Below are 22,351 nucleotides of genomic sequence, written 5' to 3'. Positions count from 1 at the left end.
AGTGAAGAGCGGGTATTTGTCCCAGGAACGTTAAATAGTAACCAAGATAGACGTAGGGACATTCAGCTAGGGAACTACTGATAACAATTTTGTTCGAAGAGGACAACCCTTGTCTGGGGTCGGGGGGGTTTTCGAAGTCACCACCTATCTCGTGAACATTATACCGACAAATTTATTGGCTTTAAACATTGAGTTGACACAGAAATATTCAGCTAGCAAGAGTCAGCATTGCTACATAAACAAGAAAAGTGAGGTTTGAATCTCACTGCCAATTTCTACTGCTGGATCAGATAGGGGTGGCCATGCAATAAAGACACCATCTTTTGAGGTTAAGGAAGGGTGGTGCAGGCAGAGGCCACCATCTATTTTGGGTTTGGTGGGGCCTGTTCGAGTATTAATTTTCTCTAAAATGGTTGCTGGGTACCCGGTCTGAGTATGATTCTTTATGATCTTCCTGAGACTTAAAAAACCTTCATGCTGAAGTGTTGTAACCTGCACGGGTCAGAACTGACACGCGGGTAACTTTGATCATACTACACGTGGTGCATGCCAGTAAAACGCCTTCACACGCACGAGATCTCGTGAAGTTATCCTGTAACAGGATTGGTTGGAGAGGCGTTCAAGTTGAGACAGAGACCTGAAAAAAATTTCTGTCATGTGCTCACGTTCTTCACAAAACCTTCAATTCGGCAAAGAAATGTACAAAACGCTGACGAAATTTCTAACGCACGTGTTGGTGCTCACAAAATCCTATTCTCATGACGTTCACGTTGCTGTCGACAAAGTAACGCGGGTGCGTGACTCAAGATCGTTACTGTAAAGTGCGTGACAAAAAAGACAACCTGCCCGAAGAAATCTGGCACTAGCGCGTGTATGGTTAAATTTGAGCGCGTTTCATCTGGCGTCGATTTTATCTTCTTCACTCATACACTCAAGAATATTGGTGAGTATTAATTGTAATCTTTGACTGTTTTGTCTTTCTTTGATGAATCAGAATTGATCTATTTCCCGGTTAAAGTAGGTTTACAGAATCGAAAACCGAAACACGAGTGTGATCCTTACCTCGACGCAAATATTTGTCACAAATCATGTGCGTTAATTGTTGAAAGCTTTATAGGACTGAACTTGTAAAACCATTTTGTTCACCTTTTTCTCGGTAAGATCACAATTTAAACAGCGATCCTCTTAACTTGATCCTGACTTGATTAATGAAACAAGGACTTGAAGTAAAGTTGAATCGTGAATTATTTATACAATGCATGTACATGTAAGCTTATGGCTACCATCTTGCATTTTGGTACATGTGGCTGGGTGCGAACTGTTTCTAAGATAAAAGCAACGATAGAGCGATTGCTGTCTCTAAGGAGTTCATGGTCGGTTGTCCTTCAATATGGGTTTTGCTTTAGCTTGTGTTGGTCATTTGCAAATTATACTGGTTCTTGATTGTGGCCTGTGCATTGTATCACAGTACAGTGGACAAAATTTCTTGCCTCCCACAAATTATGACAAAATTTAACTCCTTTAAATAAGATTTGTAATTTTGGTAAACATGTCTGCGCTTGAAAATGACAAAACGTCCACAAACGTTAACATAATGGCATACGACAATCAGAGCTAAATTGTCTACATCATGTTTAACCAGTAACAGTCCAAGGGCATTAATTATTTGACGTTGTATTGTGTTTTGATGTCAGACAGCAATTTTCTAAGCTTTAAGGCAGGCCATGGACAATGGCGCTTACTAACGTGATTTGACGTTTGACAAACAGTGAGAACTCCTGAGTTAGAATGCAATAATATTGATAAATCGCAAGAAAATATTGTCCAGTATGAACACCCCTTGTTGCTTTTTTTGTTCGCTGTATTTGCTTCGATCAAAATGATTGAAGCTTGTGTTGTTAGTCAATGTTGTTGAAGCAGTCTTTAAGGTGTGTTTCTGTCTCTTAGGCTACGTACTGTATACTGCTGGAAATGTGCCTAGATTTGAATTGTACTGGTTCAGAACTTGCACAAACCAAACACAGTGACTGACAACACATGTACATGCATAGTACACATCTAAGGTCAATCTAGTCTTGGATGTGTACAATTGTTTTAATAGTTATAGCATGCCTTTAGACCAAAATATATTCTAAAATAGAACTTGACACTACCCTGCATGCAAATTTTGTTGTTCCAGAAAACGTCCAATTCCATACTCCTGTCCAGGTTTTTTCTTTTAAACCTCCACCAACTCTCTGGAAGTTCGCTAATCCAGACACGACAGAGACTGTCAACTTACTTTTAAATGGTACTAACAGTTGTTAGCATAGCATTTCCATCCGTTTTTTTTCTTTTGAAAAATGGGAATCAAGTTGAATTGGGTCCTTTATTTATTCTGCAAAGTAAAATGGATGTGGTAAATGTTCCTTTTTTGTAACTTGTACTGTTTTTGGGTTTCGTATGATGTGGGCATTATTTTTTCTCTCTACATATAGGAAGAGTAACACCCAACTCTTTTGCCAAACTGAAGATCACATCACATGGTGTTCATGGTTCATCAGTCTCTTCAGCAAACCAAGCTACCTGTTACAACAAAGAATGGTTGTCATTTAAGTTGTAGCATAAGCCGATATTTACATGTACAATGGATGGCAAAGCTAAGTGGCGTTCTCCAAGAACTGTGAAACGGAAACAGTTTTTTGATAATGGTGATTTATCCCATGACAAAGGTGAACGCTTTAGAGCATGCGAGAAGGCAGGTTGTCCGGCAAAGAGGCCAACGTGCTGTGCAAGATTTGATGAGACGTAAGTAAGAGAAACAGCAAGAGAAAAAAAACCTTGCTGTAAAAATACAAAATTAAGGACGGTGCCTACTTATGCTGAAGTATTTTTGCGTGGTTTATGACTATGCTGGAAATGCAGATCTTAGCAAGGGCTATTGGAATCCAAAAATGAAAATTGGGGGTAACCATGCATTTTTTAGAGATAATTAGAAATAAGCAACAACAGTATTCTAAAAAGCACCAAAATACAAAACAATGTATGGATTAATTTCTTCCTAAATTGAAGCTTAATTATCTAGTCTGAGAAATGCATGGGCAGTTACCCCTAATTTTCTTTTCAGATTCCAATAACCCTTGCCAACATCTACTTTTCCCGCATAGTTATAAACCGTGCAAAAATATCTCTGTTTTAGCGGGCACCACCGTTATGAAACCCGTCTTTCTTGGACCATCGCAAGATGGGCAGAATGTATGTGCAGTAGCAAAAGTAGGCACTGTCCTAATGTAAATAATAAATACTTGTATCATGATAATATTCTCCTCCCAGTGTGAGGGGCTCTTCAGAGATAATGAAGCAAACACAGCATTACATGCAACCTCTCCAATCCCAGCTGGCATGCGGCAACTAGTTTGCTTTGGTGCATGTATATTTTACAATTTAATAGCCAAGGAGGTCAAATGGGGGCTACTTTACTTTATCATAAAACAACTCAATCTGTCAATTCAAGAAATGTATAATACTTTACAGTATGTTAGGTGTTGTTAAAATAATTGATAAGTTTCTATAATTATAGCAAAGTGACATATAATTATTGTTCAACAGCTGTTCTGGGGCTGGTTACACATCAAGATGGTACCACATGTCTGATGGAGAACATTTCTGTAATGCTTGTTTTGATTACATGTACCGCAGGTAAACAGGCTGAAATGCATAATTCAATAAATAAAATAATGATTGTTTAGTAGGTTAATAAAGCACCAATCAAGTATGGAGACCATCATGTAGCCTACGTGTAGCCGTACCCACCCCCCGAAGAAAAACAGGAGGAGGGAACCGTTTTTCTTCGGGGGTGGGTACGGCTACACGTAGGCTAAACACCATGTATTTACTTGTCACAAGCTGCAGATTATGATACAGGACTTTAAGATAGACAATAAAAATCCAGTTATGCACTAGTGTGGGAGGGAATTACAGCATTGAATGTATGGTTGAATAATGTTTGACAGCTACAAGGCTAATCTGTGTAATGTGTAGTACATAAACAATGTGGATTACATGACTTTTGTGTAATTATTTATTAACTAAAGAAAATTTGTTGTGATGGTGATGAGGATGATGATGATGATGATGATGATGATGATGATGATGATGATGATGATCCATCTGGTCGAATTAGCAACAGACGTGCCTGTTTACATTTCTCTAGCTTGGAAATAGGACTGAATGTGTTGTTCCAGAAAATACCATCCTCCTCCCCCACCCCTCCAAAGGGTGAAAAGAATAAAACCTTGCCTTTAGTTAATTACTACTTTTGAGAAGTAAGCTGTACATTTTTTTTAAGCTGCAAGGATGGCTATGAAACCTACACAAAATGGAAGTACGACTGGAGCACAAATGGACGGAGAGAAGCAAACATTAAAGTGTATGTTTCAGAAATGATCATGCCATATTGGGTTCAGTGTATTCTTTGTTCAAAGTGGAGGGAATTTCCAGAGAAGGAGCTGACGGCAGATGCTATCAAATGCTGGAAATGTGTATCATCAACTTGTGCGATCACAAGTGAATCCAAGGTAACAAGAACTTTTGTTGGGATACATGGTGTTGCACATGTAATGTACTGGGTGCCCAGCACAGTGCAAGAAGTTTGGTGTAATGTTTAAAACATGAACAGCAGTGTTTTATTGAGATTTAAAACCACAAGGCGCAGCTGAGTGGTTTTAGACCCGATAAAACATGTGCTGCAAGTTTTTTTTGAACGGCTTCAAAAACATTACCGGAAAAGTGTGTTTCAAGAGAGTTCATTACAATGATGCTTTTGTGAACGTTGGACTTAGCTTACGAGAAAAAACATTAAACACTGCATACTAAAAAGGGAGAGGTTTCATCGGGTTTTAAAACCACTGCACGAGATGTTTTATCAACCATTTGAAAGGTCAATAGGCTTATGAATTATTAATGAGTTTTTGAAGTATTTGTGGGCACTACTTTAAATGTGTGGTATTGCATTTAAGAGTAAAGAGAATTATTCTTTTTGCTCTAAAATGCAGTTCCACACAACAAAAATTTACGCACAGAAACCAGAGGAAAACAGTTTCCCATGAATTAGTGAAATTGGTTTACGGAAGTGAAATAAAGGAAATAATTATTACTAAAAGCTGGTTCAATCAATAATGCAGTTCACAGAATTTAGACTGGTTTAGCGGCCATGGTGTATATGAGCCAATTATACCATGCCCCACAAATAGGGCAAGAGTAAGTATCTGGGGGAAAAGAAAATATCACTCAAATCAGCAAGATTTAGCAAGTTTTTGGTGGTTGTTTTCCCGTGATGAAGAATGGTTCTGATTCTAACAGAATATCACACAAATGAACTTTGTGATCTACTTCCTTGATGATGGTCATGATGATGAGTTGTTAACACCTCTTACTTTGAGAATGATGTATTATAAATTCAATGAATGAGGCAGGCATACTCCGAAAAGGAAACCTGAGTGCTCCTGTCAGGAGTCGAACTTAAGACCTTCCGCTTACTAGTTCGGATGCTCCACCACTGAGCTACAGGAGACTCGTGGGAGCTAAGGCCATAAAACTAGGTTCATGGGACAAACATCCTGCACACTGCTATGATTGGAATGTCTACTAACTTTTCTTGTCTTGTGAACAGGGGAAAAAGAAAACAGTCAGTCCTTGTAATGTTCAGGAGGATGAGGTGTGTATGTTTTGATTATGTATGGTTACATGACTTAATAACTTCTCCCCAGTACTTTTGTAAGAAACGTATGGGAACAAGATAGGAGAATTTGGTCTTTGATATTAGGGGTTAAAGGGTTAAATTTATATGACATGTATTGAAAAGTTTCGCTCACCAACCATCAACAGTCAGAAAACACACCGAAATTAATCCAGCACTTGGTACACGTAACGTTTATTCAAAGGCAGAGAGAGAGGACAAATAATATTTTATGCATTTGCTCATATAACGTGGCAGAACTTTGTAGAATAACGTGTTAAAAACTGGTTTAACTGGTAATTTCCTGCCTTACAAACATCACAGTTGGCTCAAAATAGCTTCTAGAAACTTCTGGAAACCTAGACAGTTTTTGAATGCGTAAATAGACTCTAAACAGTCTCTAAATCTATTGAGGACATTTTGCTAAGAGTGTACAATGAGTTTCTAACAACATGTACATAGGATAAATGGAAAGCTACATGTACGCACCTAAAGTTATTCATGTCTGGTGCTTGCCTTTTTTTGTTAAGAGAGTTTCTGCAGTGAACAGCGCTGGTTGGTTGGAAAGTCTAACAGAGCCGCCTCTTCTTCAAAGCAGCCCTGCTGCACAGTTCCTTACATCTTATTTTCCTGATGGTGTCGGCCTTAGTCCTACACTGAATGATTGGAAACAAAAGGACCAAGATTGTACAGGTGTTAAAACAATCTTTTATTGTACTGTATGTGTCTGCAATCATTAATCTCCCATTCTTATCTCCCATTCTGCCTAGATAACATATTTTAATTACCAACAGTATTTGATTACCTCTCCCTTAAATAGTAACATCGGTTGGTACCTTACTTTAGAAAAAATGTTGGGTACTATAACTATGTATACGTATGTGTAAACTCTGAGCTGGCTGTTGCAAAACGACTTTGTGTGATGTGGGATAACATGATTGTGTCCCTTGAAAGCACCTGTATAGTAATGTTTTGTTACAAATAACCCCAGACTATTAAAGGAAGGTATGAACTCAAACAAAATGTGACTTTCCAGAGGGGTTGGGGTTGGGGGGGGGGGGGGGGCATAAAAAATCCTTTTGAGGGGGGTCATGTACATGTATGGATATTTCTGGAACTACATGTACATGTTGCACTGACAAGTAATCTCCTCAAATTTGCTACTGAAGCTGATCATGACATGCCAAGAACGTTGCTGGTGTGCCTTCGGAAATACATGTAAATGTCAGTGATTTTTTTATTGCAGGGTATGTGAAGCTGTTTTATAACCCAGACCACTCTCAGACAGCCTTAACTTTCCGCCCTGATGTCATGGAACAAGATGAGAAAGAGACATTCCCAGAATATGTCAGGTAACTTACATTATGTACTATTAATCCTGTTTACAGAGGAGTGGGTAATATTTGGGCAAGTGGGCATCATGTTGTGCTCAAAGTAAAATCCAGTCTGTGGTCATTTTACCTTCAGACTGGTCCGCTTATGATCATTCGGGTTAATTGAAGGGCTGAGAGTATCTTGCCCTTCTTCTGTCAAATTTGCCTTTGCTACGCTTTTTACAGGGATCAAATATTATATACATGAACATGTATGGCTGTTTACATATTTTCTCATCTTGGGGAAAGTACAGCGAAGACAAATATCAAAACAAAAATTGGTGTGCCATGCCACTGATGTGACAATTTTTGCAGCGTACCGCAATTTTGAATATCATTAAGACCCTGGGGACCACCTCTTTGAAAGCTGGCTTCCTGACCCAGGATCAGGAGAGAACTGAAGCTTAAAACCTGTTTAAAGGGTTCATTGGTCCCCTGACTTTGAAATTTACTGTTATCTGGAACACTGAGTACAGTGTACACTGTAGCTTTCATTTGAATGGTCTCACTTTAGGACATAGGACCTCATCCACAGACTTAACAGTTAGAACCACCTTAAGAAGGCTTGTATAGCATAAAATATAAGGTACAACAGGAAGGTACTACTCAGCAGCCTTTATTTGATAGTCACACTAAGATTTCATCCACAGACTCAAACATTGAGGCCATGGTGTACACTTATTTTGACAAATACATGTAGCACATCCACAGGGCAGAACAGTTTTAAAATTCAACTGAGAGCATGGTTGCAATGTACTCACAGGAAGTCATTGTGGTATTAATGCGTGTACAGTGTATGAAATTTGCGTTCTTCTTTTCAGGCATCCAATGCTTTATCTTGCACTGAGAAATCTTATATTGTCACTATGGATGATCAGTCACAAGGTGAGAATCAGTAAGACTCTGCAACTGCTGGAATTGCGATTGGGAATCCTGTTGTGGAAAACCACAGGAAGCCTAAGCACGTGTAACAAGAGCAAGGAATAATAATTGGTTAATGAACAATCAAAATGTGAAAAATAATATTCACCCCTGGCATGCATATTCTTATTTGGTTTCAGTTTTGGTTTTCTATCAAAAAAGGATGAGTATTAAGAATGGCTGAACTCTTCCTTCTTCTGACACCACTTAGTTTGCATTCAACTTCACAAAAATTCCATAATTGTAGCTACATGACCTTGTACATGTACATGTACCATCAGACAAACCCTTTTGCAACAGCGTGTTGAATAGATGTACATGTAGGTTAAACATGATATTTCACCCTTTTGAGCAAATAGTTATAGAATGGGTTCTAATATCACGGGAGTTCTGCTATATATAACTGTAAGCACGTACTGTAAACCAAAGGAGGATATTACTATCTTCCCGGCATGCACCGCGTAGCAACTATATTATCAAACGGCTGGCCCCACGTGAATTTCATTTTTCAATGGACGCCGTCGAGATAGTAACGCGGCAACTCAAGGTTTTCGAGAAATCGAGTGTTATTTACTTGAATTGCGTGGATTTAGCTGTCGATATCAGGCAGTCTTTGGAAATGCTGCATTTATAGAGTATAAGATGCTTCTCGGGCACGTGAACTTTCCAGATGAGCTGAAAAATCGGAGATTGGTGCTGTTTCTGAACACGCCGCAAACAGTGACAGTTTGAAAACGTTTGATCGACCGCTTGAAGCACGTTTCGTGCCTTTCTTGGCGACCTCTTCAGATGTTGACTTGAGGGTAATGGCTCCTACAATAAAACGAAATACATGAAGCGAAAACATGTTAAGAAAATGTCGAATACTAGGAGCCTGGAACATGAGTCCCAAGCAATAAATACAGGTGGAATCATGACACAAATCGCGCCAAAAATCCCTCACATTCAACTTCAAAATTTTTGTTGAAAACGTGGAGTCAATAGGAGTCGATCAGTTCCCAGTGGAACTTTGAAATATAAAAGCTAATATTTGAATATTATAATCCTATTGACTCGTCGTTTAAGTTCCAAAATAACACATAATTTCAAAAGAGGTCATGCATATTCAATAACAACAGTCATGGTTGACAAGCCACGAACAATACGCAAAGTATTGCTGTTTTGAAGAATATCTCTCTCTGAAAAATATTCCTTTCCCTTATTTGAATGTAAATGAAATAAATAAAGATAAATTACTCACCATGGATCATTTGTGATACGAAGAAATCCAGCTCAAACTTGGCCTCAAACACGCGCATTCCTCTCACTGACCGGAAGCCATTTTACCGAAATTGGCGCAAGGTACGATGGGAAGATAGTAATATCCTCCTTTCTGTATACCTAACCTTACATGGGCATTGTTATAATCTGACATTCTGGTTTTCCCATTTTGCTCTTGTAATAAAACAATAATTATCCTTTTACATCCCTCAGTTTAAGCATTATTAAAGAAAGCTTTGAAATTTCAATCTGAATTATTTTATTTTTATCCTCTGCTATTTTCTTGCCTACTCTTATAATCATATAATTTATTGACAATTGATTGTAGCTCTTTCTATTGAACTGCCTGTTATTTCACTGTGCATATTTCATGTCAGATACGTACATTTTCCTTAGAATCCTTTGCTTGGGAAAATTTTCAACAACTATTGTCATGATTATTTATTACTAAAATCAATGTATGATTCACAGGAATTTCTGACTCCAGAGACATGTGCTAATAACATTATCGTTAGAGGCCTAGTCAGGGTGTTAATGGTTGCAGAAATTAGAAGAGTTCTACTTTTCCTGACAAAGAAAGGATTTATTAACCATGGTATATTACCCAGTGTGCCAAGAAGTCTGACTACACTTCAAGATGTAAAGGTAAAACTGCAGGTCTAAATTCTTACGCACACAGTAGACCAGTCAAGGAAAAATAAAGGGAAAGGCCATGATGAAATGTACAGGATTGTCAATTTCCAATTCAGTTAGCCAGACAGTCGTTCAGTCAACCAATCAGTCATTCAGATGGTCAGTCAATCAGTCATTCCGTCACTCTCTCAGTTAGTCAGACAGTCATTCATTCAACCAATCAGTCAGCTAGACAGTCATTCAGACAGTTAATTATTAATCAATCAATCAGTCAATCAATCAGTTAGCCAGTCAGTCAGTCAGTCACTTAGTTAGTCATACAGTCAGTCAGTCAGTAATTCAGACAGTCATCCAGTCAACCAATCAGTCAGTTAGACAGTCAGTCAGTCAGTCAGTCAGTCAGTCAGACAGTTAATTATTAACCAATCAATCAATCAATCAATCAATCAATTAATCAGTTAGTCAGTCATTCACTCTGACTATCAGTCAGTCAGTCAGTCAGTCAGTCACTTAATCAGCCAGTTAGTCATTCACTCACTCACTTCATCGATCAATTGATCTTTCAATCAATCAATCAATCAATCAATCAATCAATCAATCAATCAATCAATCAATCAATGAGTCAGTCCTTCAGTCAGTCAGACAGACATTCAGTCAATGAATTTTTGGAAGTAAAACGTTTGTCATAGTGTGTGCACACAGAGGTTATTTATTTAACTCTTTGGGAATAAAACGCTTTCATCAAAAATCAGTTAAGGGGTCGGTATCTCCTTTGAGTATAGGTTGCTTGTGTCTTCTGGAAAAGTTATAAGCTATTTATATCAAAAAAGTCATTTTACCTTTAGCCAAATGCACAAATCTTTCAATTATAAAGTTTTTAAATTAGCTTTCAGTGATTGTGGTCGGCGCTGGAGCTGCTGGTTTGTCGGCAGCGAAACATCTCAACAACTTTGGTGTAAAGGTACGGGCCACATTGTTAACTTGATTCATTCCTCTCAAAAGTTTCCGTGATCGTGAAAATGCAGAGTTTGTTCAAATGCAGTCGACAGTAGAGTTCAGTGTGTCCAGTTATGTCGGTGTCCATGCAGAGACCTTCGGCTGTACATAGTATAGAATATCAATATCAATAAACCTGAGAAAATAAAAATAAAAAGAATACTTTATTTTATATTACAATTGACAAATCAACGGCAGTTTTCTATGGTCTATACTCTTTTATTAAAAACTGGATCATTGTATAATGCAATTCCAGGGATTTGATTGGCTTAGCGGCCATGGTATATGAGCCATTATACCATGCCCGAGAACTAGCGACCATTAAATTGTTTTCTAGTTTTTCTTGGAAAGCGAAATCGGCAAAATCCAGCAATATTTCGTGAAGGTTTTTAATAAAACAATTTTTCCACTCGCGCTTGTTGGATATGAGATGATTGTAACCAACTCGGCACTACACGCCTCGTTGGCTATCTATCATCTCATATCCAACGCGCGCTCTCGGTAAATAAAATAACGTCATAAAATTTTAAGGTTTAAGGTTTAATAATGCTTTGTCATGCTAGTATATGTACGATAAAAATGAAATTACAAAAGATATAAAAAGCGCATGACCGGAGAATATTTGGGGGAAACTAAATTCCCATACAAAGAATATTCTCCAATATTAAACATTAAAAAAAAAAATCGAAAAAAAAGTTTCAAAACTCAAGTAAAACCACGATGAGGGGAGTGGTTTTACTGCCAAGTTGTGAACATTTTGTGGCGTCATTTTATGGTCTAAAACAGTATAGACCATAGAAAACTGCTGTTTGTTTGTTTGCTTTTTTACAATAACTTGGAAAAAGTTCGAGCGGAAATGGCTTAATTTTCTGTTGAGAAAGCGCGCGCGTTACATCTGACGTCATTGTTACTGTCTTTACTCTATAGACAATGGCTACGAGCCAATCAACATGCGGGAATTTTGACAGTTACTGTAAAATTGAAATTTTACATTTGTCTGCATGCACAGGTGACTGTTGTGGAGAGCAGAGATAGGGTTGGGGGTCGTGTCTGGGACGACAAAAAGTCTTTGGGATGCTGTGTTGGTAAAGGAGCTCAAATACTCAACGGATGTGTAAATAATCCAGTGTCTGTGCTATGTGAGCAGGTAATGGCTGTCACTTAGGTGCTACGTGTTGTTGTTCAGTTTTGCTTTTTTAGTGTTCAAACCATTTTTTGAGAATGATGTATTTATTATTCAATGAATGACACAGGCAAACTCGGAAAAAGGAAATCCGAGTACTCCTATCAGGAGTCGAACCTAAGAGCTTCCGATTACTAGTTCGGATGCTCTACCACTGAGCTACAGGAAACTCATGAGAGCTAAGGCCATTAAACTAGGTTCATGGGACAAACATCCTGCATATTTTATTTTCCTTTTTTCTTTTAATTTGGAGCAAAGGCAATAAAAGTCGTACTGGTTTAAAAACACTGCGCCCGATGAGAATGACAGCAAATCGATTTCCCTTACTTTTCCGGTCGTATTCCCCTGCGAATTATGAGTTGGTTCGCAGGAACTCTGCTAGTCTGGTGATAGCTTCAATATAATCCGAAGAAAGCCAATCGCGACACGTGCGAGTGAGTTTGTAAATCAATCATGCTTTACAATAAGTAGAAACTTCAGCGGCCATTTGCCTGTGCATCTCGTGTCAAAGAAATCTTGAGAAACCCGTTAGGACGAGTTTGGTACTCGCTCAGTGATCATTTTTCCCCCAGGCCTGGTTTACAAGACTGAATTGATTCCCGAAGCAGTCACGGTGTAAATTGACCACAGCGTGACTGCTGTTTGATGTCGCGACACTTGGAAGGAACGTGAGCGTGGCAAAGCTAAAGCAGTTAGACTTGTGGCTGCCTGTGAACTGCAACATCTCTGGCTCAACCGTTTAACGTCTTAAGCTATCCGTTTTTGTGCTTTGCTCAACCGTTTAACGTTTGAAGCTATCCGTTTAGGCATTTGGTTCAACCGTTTAACGTCTTAAGCTATCCGTTTTTGGACTTTGTTCAACCGTGTAACGTTTGAGGCTATCCGTTTTTGGACTTTGTTCAACCGTTTAACGAATGAGACTATCCGTTTTTGGACTTTGTTCAACCGTTTAACGTTTGAGGCTATCCGTTTTTGGAAATTGGTCAACCGTTTAACGTTTGAGGCTATCCGTTTTTGGAAATTGGTCAACCGTGTAACGTTTGAGGCTATCCGTTTTTGGACTCTGTTCAACCGTTTAACGTTTGAGGCTATCCGTTTTTGGAAATTGGTCAACCGTGTAACGTTTGAGGCTATCCGTTTTTGGACTTTGTTCAACCGTTTAACGTTTGAGGCTATCCGTTTTTGGAAATTGGTCAACCGTTTAACGTTTTAAGCTATCTGTTTTTGCATGGACTTAAGCCAACCGTTTAACATTTGAAGCTATCCGTTTCTGGACTTTGGTCAACCGTTTTAACGTTTTAAGCTATCCGTTTATGGACTTTTGTCAACCAATTAAAGCCTTAACTATCCGTTTAAATGGTTATGGAAACCGTTTAAACGCTTGATCCAACCGTTTAGTATCAGTTTACAACCAAAAGAAACTGTTTAACGGAAAACAATTAGTGTACGTTTGCCCATTCACGGTCACAATTGTCTCATCCCTTGTGATTAATTTTTTCTAGTCTGGTCTCACCATGCACCACATCAGCAGTAAATGCGATCTCCTCACGGAAGATGGCCAGTGTGTTGACAGCAGCACGGACAGTAAAGTAGAATTTCACTTCAATGCACTGCTTGATGCCATTGCTGATCAAAAGAGAGATTCTCCTGAGGACAAGTCTTTGGAAGGTATGAATGCTACTAGTAATAATAGTGTGGAGTGCGTTCGATGATCTCGTTCCCAGGCTCTCACTCCTTTGCCAAGTTGGTGATGATGTCATCCGCCCCTGCAAAATCTGCGGGGGATGCCAGATACTCGTCCCAAGATCCATTCATTCACGACAATCAACGTTGTCCCATACAATCTCGACTCCAATCTCTATTACGAGCACGTTCTTTCTACGTCGAACGCAACAATGATATTTTAGTTTACCTGTTTTGAGTGGCTGTACTCAGGACTATGTTTAATGTGGCTAAATGTAATCATTTAGGCAAGGTTAATCTCATGACAGGCTTGCTAGCCAGCAGTCGCACCCTAGGCAGGTATGCTTTCTACGGGGTGGACGCCGAGTCTTCCAGGGGCATTTACCCATGCTTGCTTTGCATTGCTTGCTTTGCTCGGCTGATCGTTGCGGATCAGTTCGCTTTAAAGGCTTCAGTGGCTGTTGGATTTCTGCAATTTCTGCAATTTCTGCGTGGAATTGGAATTTTTGCTGAGATGACATTCATACATACATAACCTTTATTTAAACATGGTTACGGTTAGTTCAATCTTTCCATTTCTAAATAGATGATAGTCCAGTAAAGGAATTGCAACAGTAATTCCATTTTGTGTAATATTGTTTTTTGTTGGTCACACAGATAAAGTTTGGGAGTTGCATCATCTGTTCTTAGAGGAAACACAGGGCTCATTCAGTGAGGTGATGAAAGAATGCTCGTTGACGCTGTACACAGAATAGTAGGAAACCTTTTAATGTTTAGGTGCCCGCAATTGGCAGAGGGGACTTCTCCCGGCTCTTAGCTACACAACACCGACACATTAATAAAGTTATTCATTCGTTCATTCGTTCGTTCGTCCATTGCTTCGTTCGTTCGTTCATTCGTTTATTCGTTCGTTCGTTCGTTCTTTTATGCATTCATTCGTTCATTCGTTCATTCGTTCATTCGTTCATTCGTTCGTTCGTTCGTTCGTTCTTTCGTTCATTCATTCATTCATTCGTTCGTTCATTCATTCATTCTTTCATTCGTTCATTCATTCGTTCGTTCGTTCGTTCATTCATTCATTCAGTCTGAGTGCGTGCATGTAGTATATGTCTCCGTTGTTTGTTCTGTTCTTGCATCATATCCCTGTTTCTCCGATATAAACTTGGCCACACTCGTAGCCAATTTTGTTGGCTATCCTAGAGACATAGTAGCTTGCATGAATGCATGACAATTTTGATCCTGCACATAACGAATGGCCCTTTGCAGCTAACGGTCACATGATACAAAATCCACCATGCTGGAGAACAAGCTACACACTGGGATATCCAAAACAAAGAAAATTCAAGTCTGACTGGATGAACTCGCGTGGTTTCCAAGGCTGCTGCCTAACGGGCGCCCGGTCGCCAGAGGCGCCCAAGGTAAGAGCATGGGCGACCAAATTTCGGTACAAGGAGCCCGCGCGGGCGCCTGACTTAACACACGGCATTAGACTTAACCTCCTTGTACATTATATTCCTTTAGCTGGAGTAGGACTTTAAACAGTGGAACTGTTGATATGGTTAGCGATGATGCGATTAGGCAGTATAAAATTTCCACAAGTAAACCGTAAATTATGTAAACCTAACGTGTTCAACTGTGAAGCTTTGTCGAAACGAACGAAGCCATCGTTTCCGAGTCCGGATGGCAGTTGAAGACTGGGTCTGAGATTTGACTTCCAAATATGGAATAGCAAAATTATGGGCTGTTTGTTGCCTATGTTGACATTCGTGCAGTTCATCGTTTGCTTGGGTTTTCGTCGATTTGATAACTTTTTTGTGGCGAGAATGGGAAGCTATCTTGCGTGCTATCGATGTTCGATTTCATGTACCAGTTTGCAACGTATCAGCATTTTCAAGAGACTTTAAAAAACAACACGCCAGAGAACGCAGTATGATATTTCATATTTGTAATGTGATGTCTTTACCTTGAATAAAGAAATTAAAGTAATGATCAACTTTGTGTTGGTTGTATTTCTGCCTTGCTGCACGTGCTTAGCGCCCTTTCCCGCTAAAATCGGCAAAGGTTCTGCTTTTCCCGCTAAAATCGGCAAAGGTTCTTCTTTTCTCGCTAAAATCGACAAAGGTTTCAGCAATTTGTCTTAAGCCCAGTGACTACAATGGAATTCTCGCAACAGGTAAGCAATGTTTATTTCTTACGACTCCGTATGTGAACATTTATATTAATATAGATAACGATTTGGAAACTGTCTCTTTCAAAACAATAAAATATATTTCCCGCTTTTAAAACACAACCGAAGATGCTGTGCCTTCATTTGACCTATATTCAATGCGGTTTTATTTAATCCGTAGTGACAACTTGACATTCTTGACCTTCTAAACGAAATAGCAGATCAGCTAGGTAGCTGTCTGTGATTGCCTCGCAAATTCATGCAAATTTTCTTTGACTAATGAAATTTGAACCGCGTTTGTTTTGAGATCAAAGATACTGTAAGCTTGATATTTCACTTATAATAAAAACGGCTTCTTTTCGCGTACAGTTTCTACAGCTTCGATACACTGATGTTGAGTTTGGTTCTGGAACATGCTCACAGAAAAGTGCAGAAAGTTTAAGACAGTAGCGCTTGAAATGTAACAAATATCATTTTCGTGACACGGCTATTTTTGTCGTGGAAGGAAATTTGATCGGGGCAGATTTTGATCACGTGCTAGGTAACCAGTTCTGACGGCTCAGATGGAGAATCTCTCTTTTCCATAACCAAACCAGGAATTTACCTTCAAGATGACCATGCAACGATGAATGTCTTGTTTATTCATTCTCATCTTAGTTGAACATTAATTATAAGGAAATTTGGCAAAGTTAAATTTTGTTGCGGGAAAATACTCGGTTATAAGACGCACCCCGAGTTTTGAGAAAATTTTTATCGAGCAAGCACAAATTTTCGTAAACAAAGGTGCGTCTTATAAGTGAATAAATACGGTACTTCGGTTATCAATTGTTTTCTTCTGATACTGACTTGTAATTGGGCTATATTTTTATTCGCTTACAAATACAAAATCTTTCGGGGTTTGGCCGCGGGAATCTTTATTCCTTTAGTGACAGATATAAGATATTTTAAAATGAAATGCCACTTGATATCTTTATAGTAACGCTACACTGTGTATAACTGGTCTAGCCTCATTGAGGCCAAGGTCCTCAATAAAATATAACAAGTTTTGAACAGTTCACAGAGTGGGCCGGTTTTCTTTATATTTCAGGTTGCTGACTTAAAAACTTTGGAAGAAGCCCTGATTAGCAATAACCAAGATTTGTGTTGCAAGTTAAGGGACAAATATTCGCGAAAATTAAACCTTAACCAGTCCTTCCCGAGATCTGATAAGCTAAAACAAGACCAACTGGCACAGTCCCTTATTCCGTGTGATGCACCAACTGGCCTTATTGCTCATGAAGTCGCTGGGGATGGAAATTGCCTGTACCACGCCATTTCTCTGGCCCTTGTGGGTACAACAGAATACTCTACTTGTCTTCGTATTCTGACAGCCATTGAGCTGTTTGAAAATACTGCCTACTATGGAAACCATCCGCGATTCCGGGAAGCTCTTCAATGTGGGTGTCCCTTTGGAGAAGTCACCGTTTTCACGCTCGCACTGAAAGAAAATGGAATAGCAGAGTGGGAGCACAGTGGCAACCGTGAGTCTGCTATCCAGAGTGAGGCAATTGGGGGATGTCAGCTAGGTGAATGGTCGTCGCTGATGCACATCATGGCACTTTCCACAGTGATTTCCAGGCCTGTCTTTACAATCTATCCAAGTTGTGCAGAAGCTATTCGCCCCCTCTTACATGGCTTAGTGAAACCACGTATTAACAGGCCAGACGTGTTTTCCAATAATGATTGCTTTCATATTCTGTGGTCAAGGGATGGTGGATTAGACAGCCGCCCAAATGCTATTTATGTTCCTAACCACTTTGTCCCCCTTTTTAAAAAGGAATATGCCGATCATGCAGTCAAAACTGCTAAAGACTACCGCAAAGTTGCTGACCAGTCCACTAAAAAAGCATCCCCCCCGAAAAGGTCGTTTAGTTTGGAAGACTTTTGGTTTCCAACAGAATGTAAAAAGAAAAAGAGAAATGAAGCAGGCATAAACAATAAAAGAATGAAAATGGGGGATGATGGGAAGACGGAAAAGAAGACAGAGGACAAAATAAAGATGAAGGAAAAAATGCTGGTGGAGGAAGAATTAAAGATTCAGGATGACATGAAGATGGAAAAGGAATTGAAGATGCAGGATGAAACGAAGATGACAGATGAATTTAAGATGCAGGACGAAACAGATATGGAAGATGAGAGAAAAATGGAGGATGAGAGGAAAATGAAGGATGATCAGGGGAAGATGGATGCAAGAAAAATGGCTGCAGAAAAGAACATGGAGGGTGAAAGAAAGGTAAAGAGTGCAACGACGATGGATGATAAAAGGAAGATTGAGGTGAATAGGAAGATAGAAGAAGATGGAAAGGATGAATCGGATAGGACAAGGGAAAATCACGCTAATGCTATGGACAAACGTAAGGAATATGAACAAAAACGGACAAGGTCATTTCAGTGGAAGTGGCTTCAAGCCCATTCTTGGTTGCGTATAAACCTTGTAAGAAAAGGCACAATGCAGCCATTCATTACTAACACACCCTACCCAAATTCACAACCTGTTGGAACAGCAGTGAAATCAATGTACTGTGGTGTTTGCTCGAAGCACCCTTCTTTAGCATCAAAGGACAGTGAAATAGCTAAGAGAAGTGGGTCAAGCAACTTCAAAAACGAAACATTAAAAAAACATGAAACAAGCCAGAACCATAAAAAATGTATTGCTGCGGACAAAGCCATAAATGATCCGAAAAAAACTGAAATGTACAAGTGCTGTAAGCAGTTATACGAAAAAGAAGACGAAAAAATGGAGAAGAAATTTAAAACAGCCTTCTACATTTCAGCATTAGAACGGCCATTAGATGACTATGAAAGTCTCTGTGCGCTTCAAAAGTTAAATGGGGTGGAGCTGGGTGAAACTTACTTAACACGATCTGCATGTACTGAGTTCATTGAGCACATAAGCTCTGTTATGAAGGAGGATCTCGCAGACAAATTGAAGGAATGTAACTTTTTCTCCCTAATGATTGATGGAAGTACAGATCATGGTGTCATTGAGGAAGCCATTATGTATGTGCGCTACTTGGAAAAGTCAGTTGGAAGACCGGTCACTGCATATCTTGGAATCGAAGAACCTAAGGCTGGAACTGGAAGAGGTTATTTAGATGCGGTTGATTCCTGTTTCCAAAGAGTAACCAACATGAATTCAGTCACCTGGAAGGAGAAAATTACAGGCCTGGGAACTGATGGCTGTGCGGCAATGACAGGTGAGAAGAACGGTGTGGTTGGTTTATTGAGGCAAGAAAATAGAGAATTTATGGGATTCTGGTGCGGAGCACACAAGCTTGAATTGGCAGTTGTCAAGTGCCTAGAAAAATACCCAGATTTTGTGAAAGTACGTGATGTCCTTCGCAGTTTATACCAGGAATATCACTACAGCGCCAAGGCCCTCAGGGAATTAAGAGAGTTAGCTGAAGCACTAGATAACCAGATCTCTAAGCCTACTAATGTGTTTGGAGCTAGATGGTTGCCACATCTTCAAACCGCACTCCAGGTACTGTTTCGGGGATATAAAACTCTCATGATGCATTGCCAGAACACAAGAGAGATGCGTGTAGGATCAAGTGGTAGACAGGGGCGAGCATCATTTTCGGTCAAGTTCTTAACCTCATTCAGAGGGTTGCTCTTTACCAGTTTTCTGTGGGACATTGCGGAGGAAGCAGCTCATTTAAGTAAGGTTTTTCAAGCTGAGTTTCTTACAGTTACAACCGCAGCGGCAGCAGTTCGAAAATTTGAATTACAGTGTCTTAATATGAAGTCGTTAAATGGTCCAAGACTTGAGGCGTTTTTGAAAGAAGCAGGGGATGGCAGTGTGTTCAGAGAAATTGAGATCAAAAGGGAAGACAATGATATTGAACAATTTGAGAAGATCAGAAAGTCTGTTTTGGATGAAATTGGACAGAGCATGGGGGAGCGATTCCATTACCTCTTTAACGACCCAGTTGTAAAGGCTTCTTCAGTTTTAGATCCAGACACGTGGCCTACAGATCCTGAAGAGTTAGCGTCTTATGGTTGTGATCAGCTCTGTGTAATCGCTAACAGGTACCAAGAGCAGTTGCAAAAAGCTGGTTTTAAAGCTGAGTCTGTCAGTAGTGAGTGGCAGGGAGTTAAGAGCCTTGTGAGTCTAATGAAGCACAAGACAACACCTGACATTTACTCTGTGTTGTTTTCTAAACAAGAAGAATTTCCTAACTTCCTTTTGATTGCCGAGATTGTGTTCACCTGGCCTTTGTCCACCGCAGCTTGTGAGCGAGGTTTCAGCTCCATGAACCGCACTAAAACTATTCAGCGTTCAAGTCTTGCAACTAGGACACTGGACAACAACTTGCGTATCTCAGTTAAGTACCACAGCCTGAACAAATCAGAGAGAGTCAAGGCCTTCGCTCAATCTGGGCACCTTGCCAATGCAGTCAAGCATTGGCGAGAAAACAGTGTCAGAGCCCGACGAGAGAACTGGGTGGACAAACATCCAGAGGCTAGAACCTGGAGTTCTCTTAAGGGGACAAAACCAAAAGACTGATGAACATTGCTCAATGCTGTGATTTAATTGTAAACTACACTGTGAATTCAAAGGATCTGTTTTGGACCCAAAATTGGGAGTTTTTCCTTGAGTAAAATACAGTACTATTTGAGGGGCTAATTAAGCTCTTCTAAAATGGAGCTGTTTTGGACAACTCCGAGCTGTTTTGGAGAACTTATAAGACTTAAAAAAATGATCTTTTGAATTTACAATGTAGTTACATTGACATAAAATTCTTTTATAGCACAGAATCAGATAGGAAAATGTTATTCAATTTAAATGATTCCTCAAATGTTTAGCACTTCATTTAATGAGATCCATCCAGGCTAAGGTTTACATAAGGCACTTGATGTTCTGTTCTGTTTTTCCTGTTCATGTATAAAAAAGGCAAGGAGAGGATTGGTCTACTTTAGAAAGTTTTTGGAAGACTAGTTAAGTTGTCATGTGGAACACAACTGTTACTGAACAAATGTGAAAGTCAAGTAAATAATTCTGAGTTGAAATTACCTACTGTTATGTTATTCTTTTATTGTGAAAATTGTGAAAATTCCTTTTACACGCAAATTAAGCCCCTCAAATATTTTTCCGGCTCATGAATGTGTATAAGAAAGGTAAGAAGCAGTTTAATTGTTACATTTTAGAAAATTCTTTGAAGGCTCTTCTAGGTCACATTGAACACAACAGATGTGGAAGTTAATTGAATAAATTAATAAATGAAAGTAAATAATTCGGTTAATTCTTGTTTACGTGTTATTTATTAGGCCCGGCGAATTCTTATTAAAGTGTGCAAGAACCTCTATAACCTATGTAATGATCTTGGAAAAACAATACATGGATTTCAAACTGGGCTCCTAACAATGTGGCTCGGGCTCCTAACTTTAAACTTTAGGAGCCCGAAGGGCTCCCTAAAATTTTTCTTAGGCAGCAGCCTTGGTTTCGGATGTCCCAGTGTGAAACTTGCTCTCCAGCATGGCAGATTCTGTGCCATGTGACCGTTAGCTGTACAGAGCCCATTGATCATGCTTTTAATGTATTGAATTGACATTGTCTTAGAGTTAATTTCAATAGACCCTTCTCCAAAATGGCGGCCGATAATTCAAATAAGTTGAAATTAAAAACGTATAACAGCACTAGAAAGAGCACTTTTACTTTAGTAGCCCTGCAAAGTTTCAGCATATCAAGTGTAATATCAGCTGAGAAAATGTAAGTTAAAAAATGATAAATTTTCAGACGTTTGAAATTTCATCTTACATTTCCTAAGCGGATGTAACACCTAATATGCTAAAACTTTGCAAGGTTACTAAAGTAAAGGTGCTCTTCCCAATGCTGTTATCAGTTTTCATTCAGTTCAATTTTAACTCATTCAAATCTGTTACCGCCATTTTGGAGAAGGGTCTGCCTTTTAGCAACGAATGTCCCTTACCATTTCAGCTTGAAGAAAAATTGTTAGAATTTCACCTTGGAAATCTGGAATTCAGCTGTGCTGCTCCTCTCAGCAAAGTGTCCTCCTTTTCCTGGGACCAAAATGAAGAGTATCCTCAATTTTCTGGTGACCACACCCTCCTCAAGCATGGCTTTGGTGTCTTACTCAGCAACCTTGCTCAGGGTTTGGACATCAGGTTGAAATATGAGGTACAGAAGTGTAACATAATTGGGACCCAATTTGCGATAAGAGGGCTAAAGGTGACTCGAAACAACGATGTTTTAATGCGTTTAAACAACAGCGCACAATATATAACGTGTATTTCATGTAATAAACAACTAAACGAGGCTAACAGGAGTAGTATCACGCGAATTTGATGTCATTTCAAAAATCAAAAATGTTTGTCTGTCAACAGAAACAAAGCAATAATTGTCAAGTTTGTCATAA

The 22,351-nt window shown here is 39.3% G+C and overlaps 2 protein-coding genes across 3 annotated transcripts in view; both read left to right on the top strand.

The window, feature by feature from the left end:
- The first annotated feature begins 830 nt into the window (after positions 1-830).
- LOC146485459 (lysine-specific histone demethylase 2-like) overlaps positions 831-22,351 on the top strand; it is a 31,118-nt gene continuing 9,597 nt past the window's right edge. For both annotated transcript variants that reach the window (XR_014863394.1, XM_085103451.1), the window contains exons 1-14: positions 831-943; positions 2,478-2,787; positions 3,589-3,678; positions 4,328-4,556; positions 5,651-5,695; positions 6,247-6,409; positions 6,963-7,068; positions 7,911-7,974; positions 9,742-9,915; positions 10,790-10,864; positions 11,909-12,046; positions 13,585-13,750; positions 14,423-14,481; positions 21,913-22,113. Coding sequence is in view for 1 of the 2 variants with exons in the window: in XM_085103451.1 (XP_084959577.1) it covers positions 2,627-2,787; positions 3,589-3,678; positions 4,328-4,556; positions 5,651-5,695; positions 6,247-6,409; positions 6,963-7,068; positions 7,911-7,974; positions 9,742-9,915; positions 10,790-10,864; positions 11,909-12,046; positions 13,585-13,750; positions 14,423-14,481; positions 21,913-22,113 (1,671 nt within the window). In the remaining variant the exon portion in view is untranslated. The remainder of the gene's footprint in view (positions 944-2,477; positions 2,788-3,588; positions 3,679-4,327; positions 4,557-5,650; positions 5,696-6,246; positions 6,410-6,962; positions 7,069-7,910; positions 7,975-9,741; positions 9,916-10,789; positions 10,865-11,908; positions 12,047-13,584; positions 13,751-14,422; positions 14,482-21,912; positions 22,114-22,351) is intronic.
- LOC146485460 (zinc finger protein 862-like) lies at positions 17,065-20,643 on the top strand. Its single transcript, XM_085103345.1, has one exon. The coding sequence runs from the start codon at positions 17,515-17,517 to the stop codon at positions 20,479-20,481; it is 2,967 nt and encodes a 988-aa protein (XP_084959471.1). The 5' UTR covers positions 17,065-17,514; the 3' UTR covers positions 20,482-20,643.

This window comes from Pavona decussata, unplaced genomic scaffold (genome assembly GCF_977016875.1).
Source record: "Pavona decussata unplaced genomic scaffold, jaPavDecu1.1 SCAFFOLD_26, whole genome shotgun sequence".
Taxonomy (NCBI): domain Eukaryota; kingdom Metazoa; phylum Cnidaria; class Anthozoa; order Scleractinia; family Agariciidae; genus Pavona; species Pavona decussata.
The sequence above is the reverse complement of the archived record's forward strand: the minus strand, read 5'-3'. Positions and strand labels throughout refer to the sequence as shown.

Coding starts and splice junctions, on each gene's coding strand:
- LOC146485460 (XM_085103345.1), top strand. CDS start 17,515: ATGCACATCATGGCACTTTCCACAGTGATTTCCAGGCCTGTCTTTACA.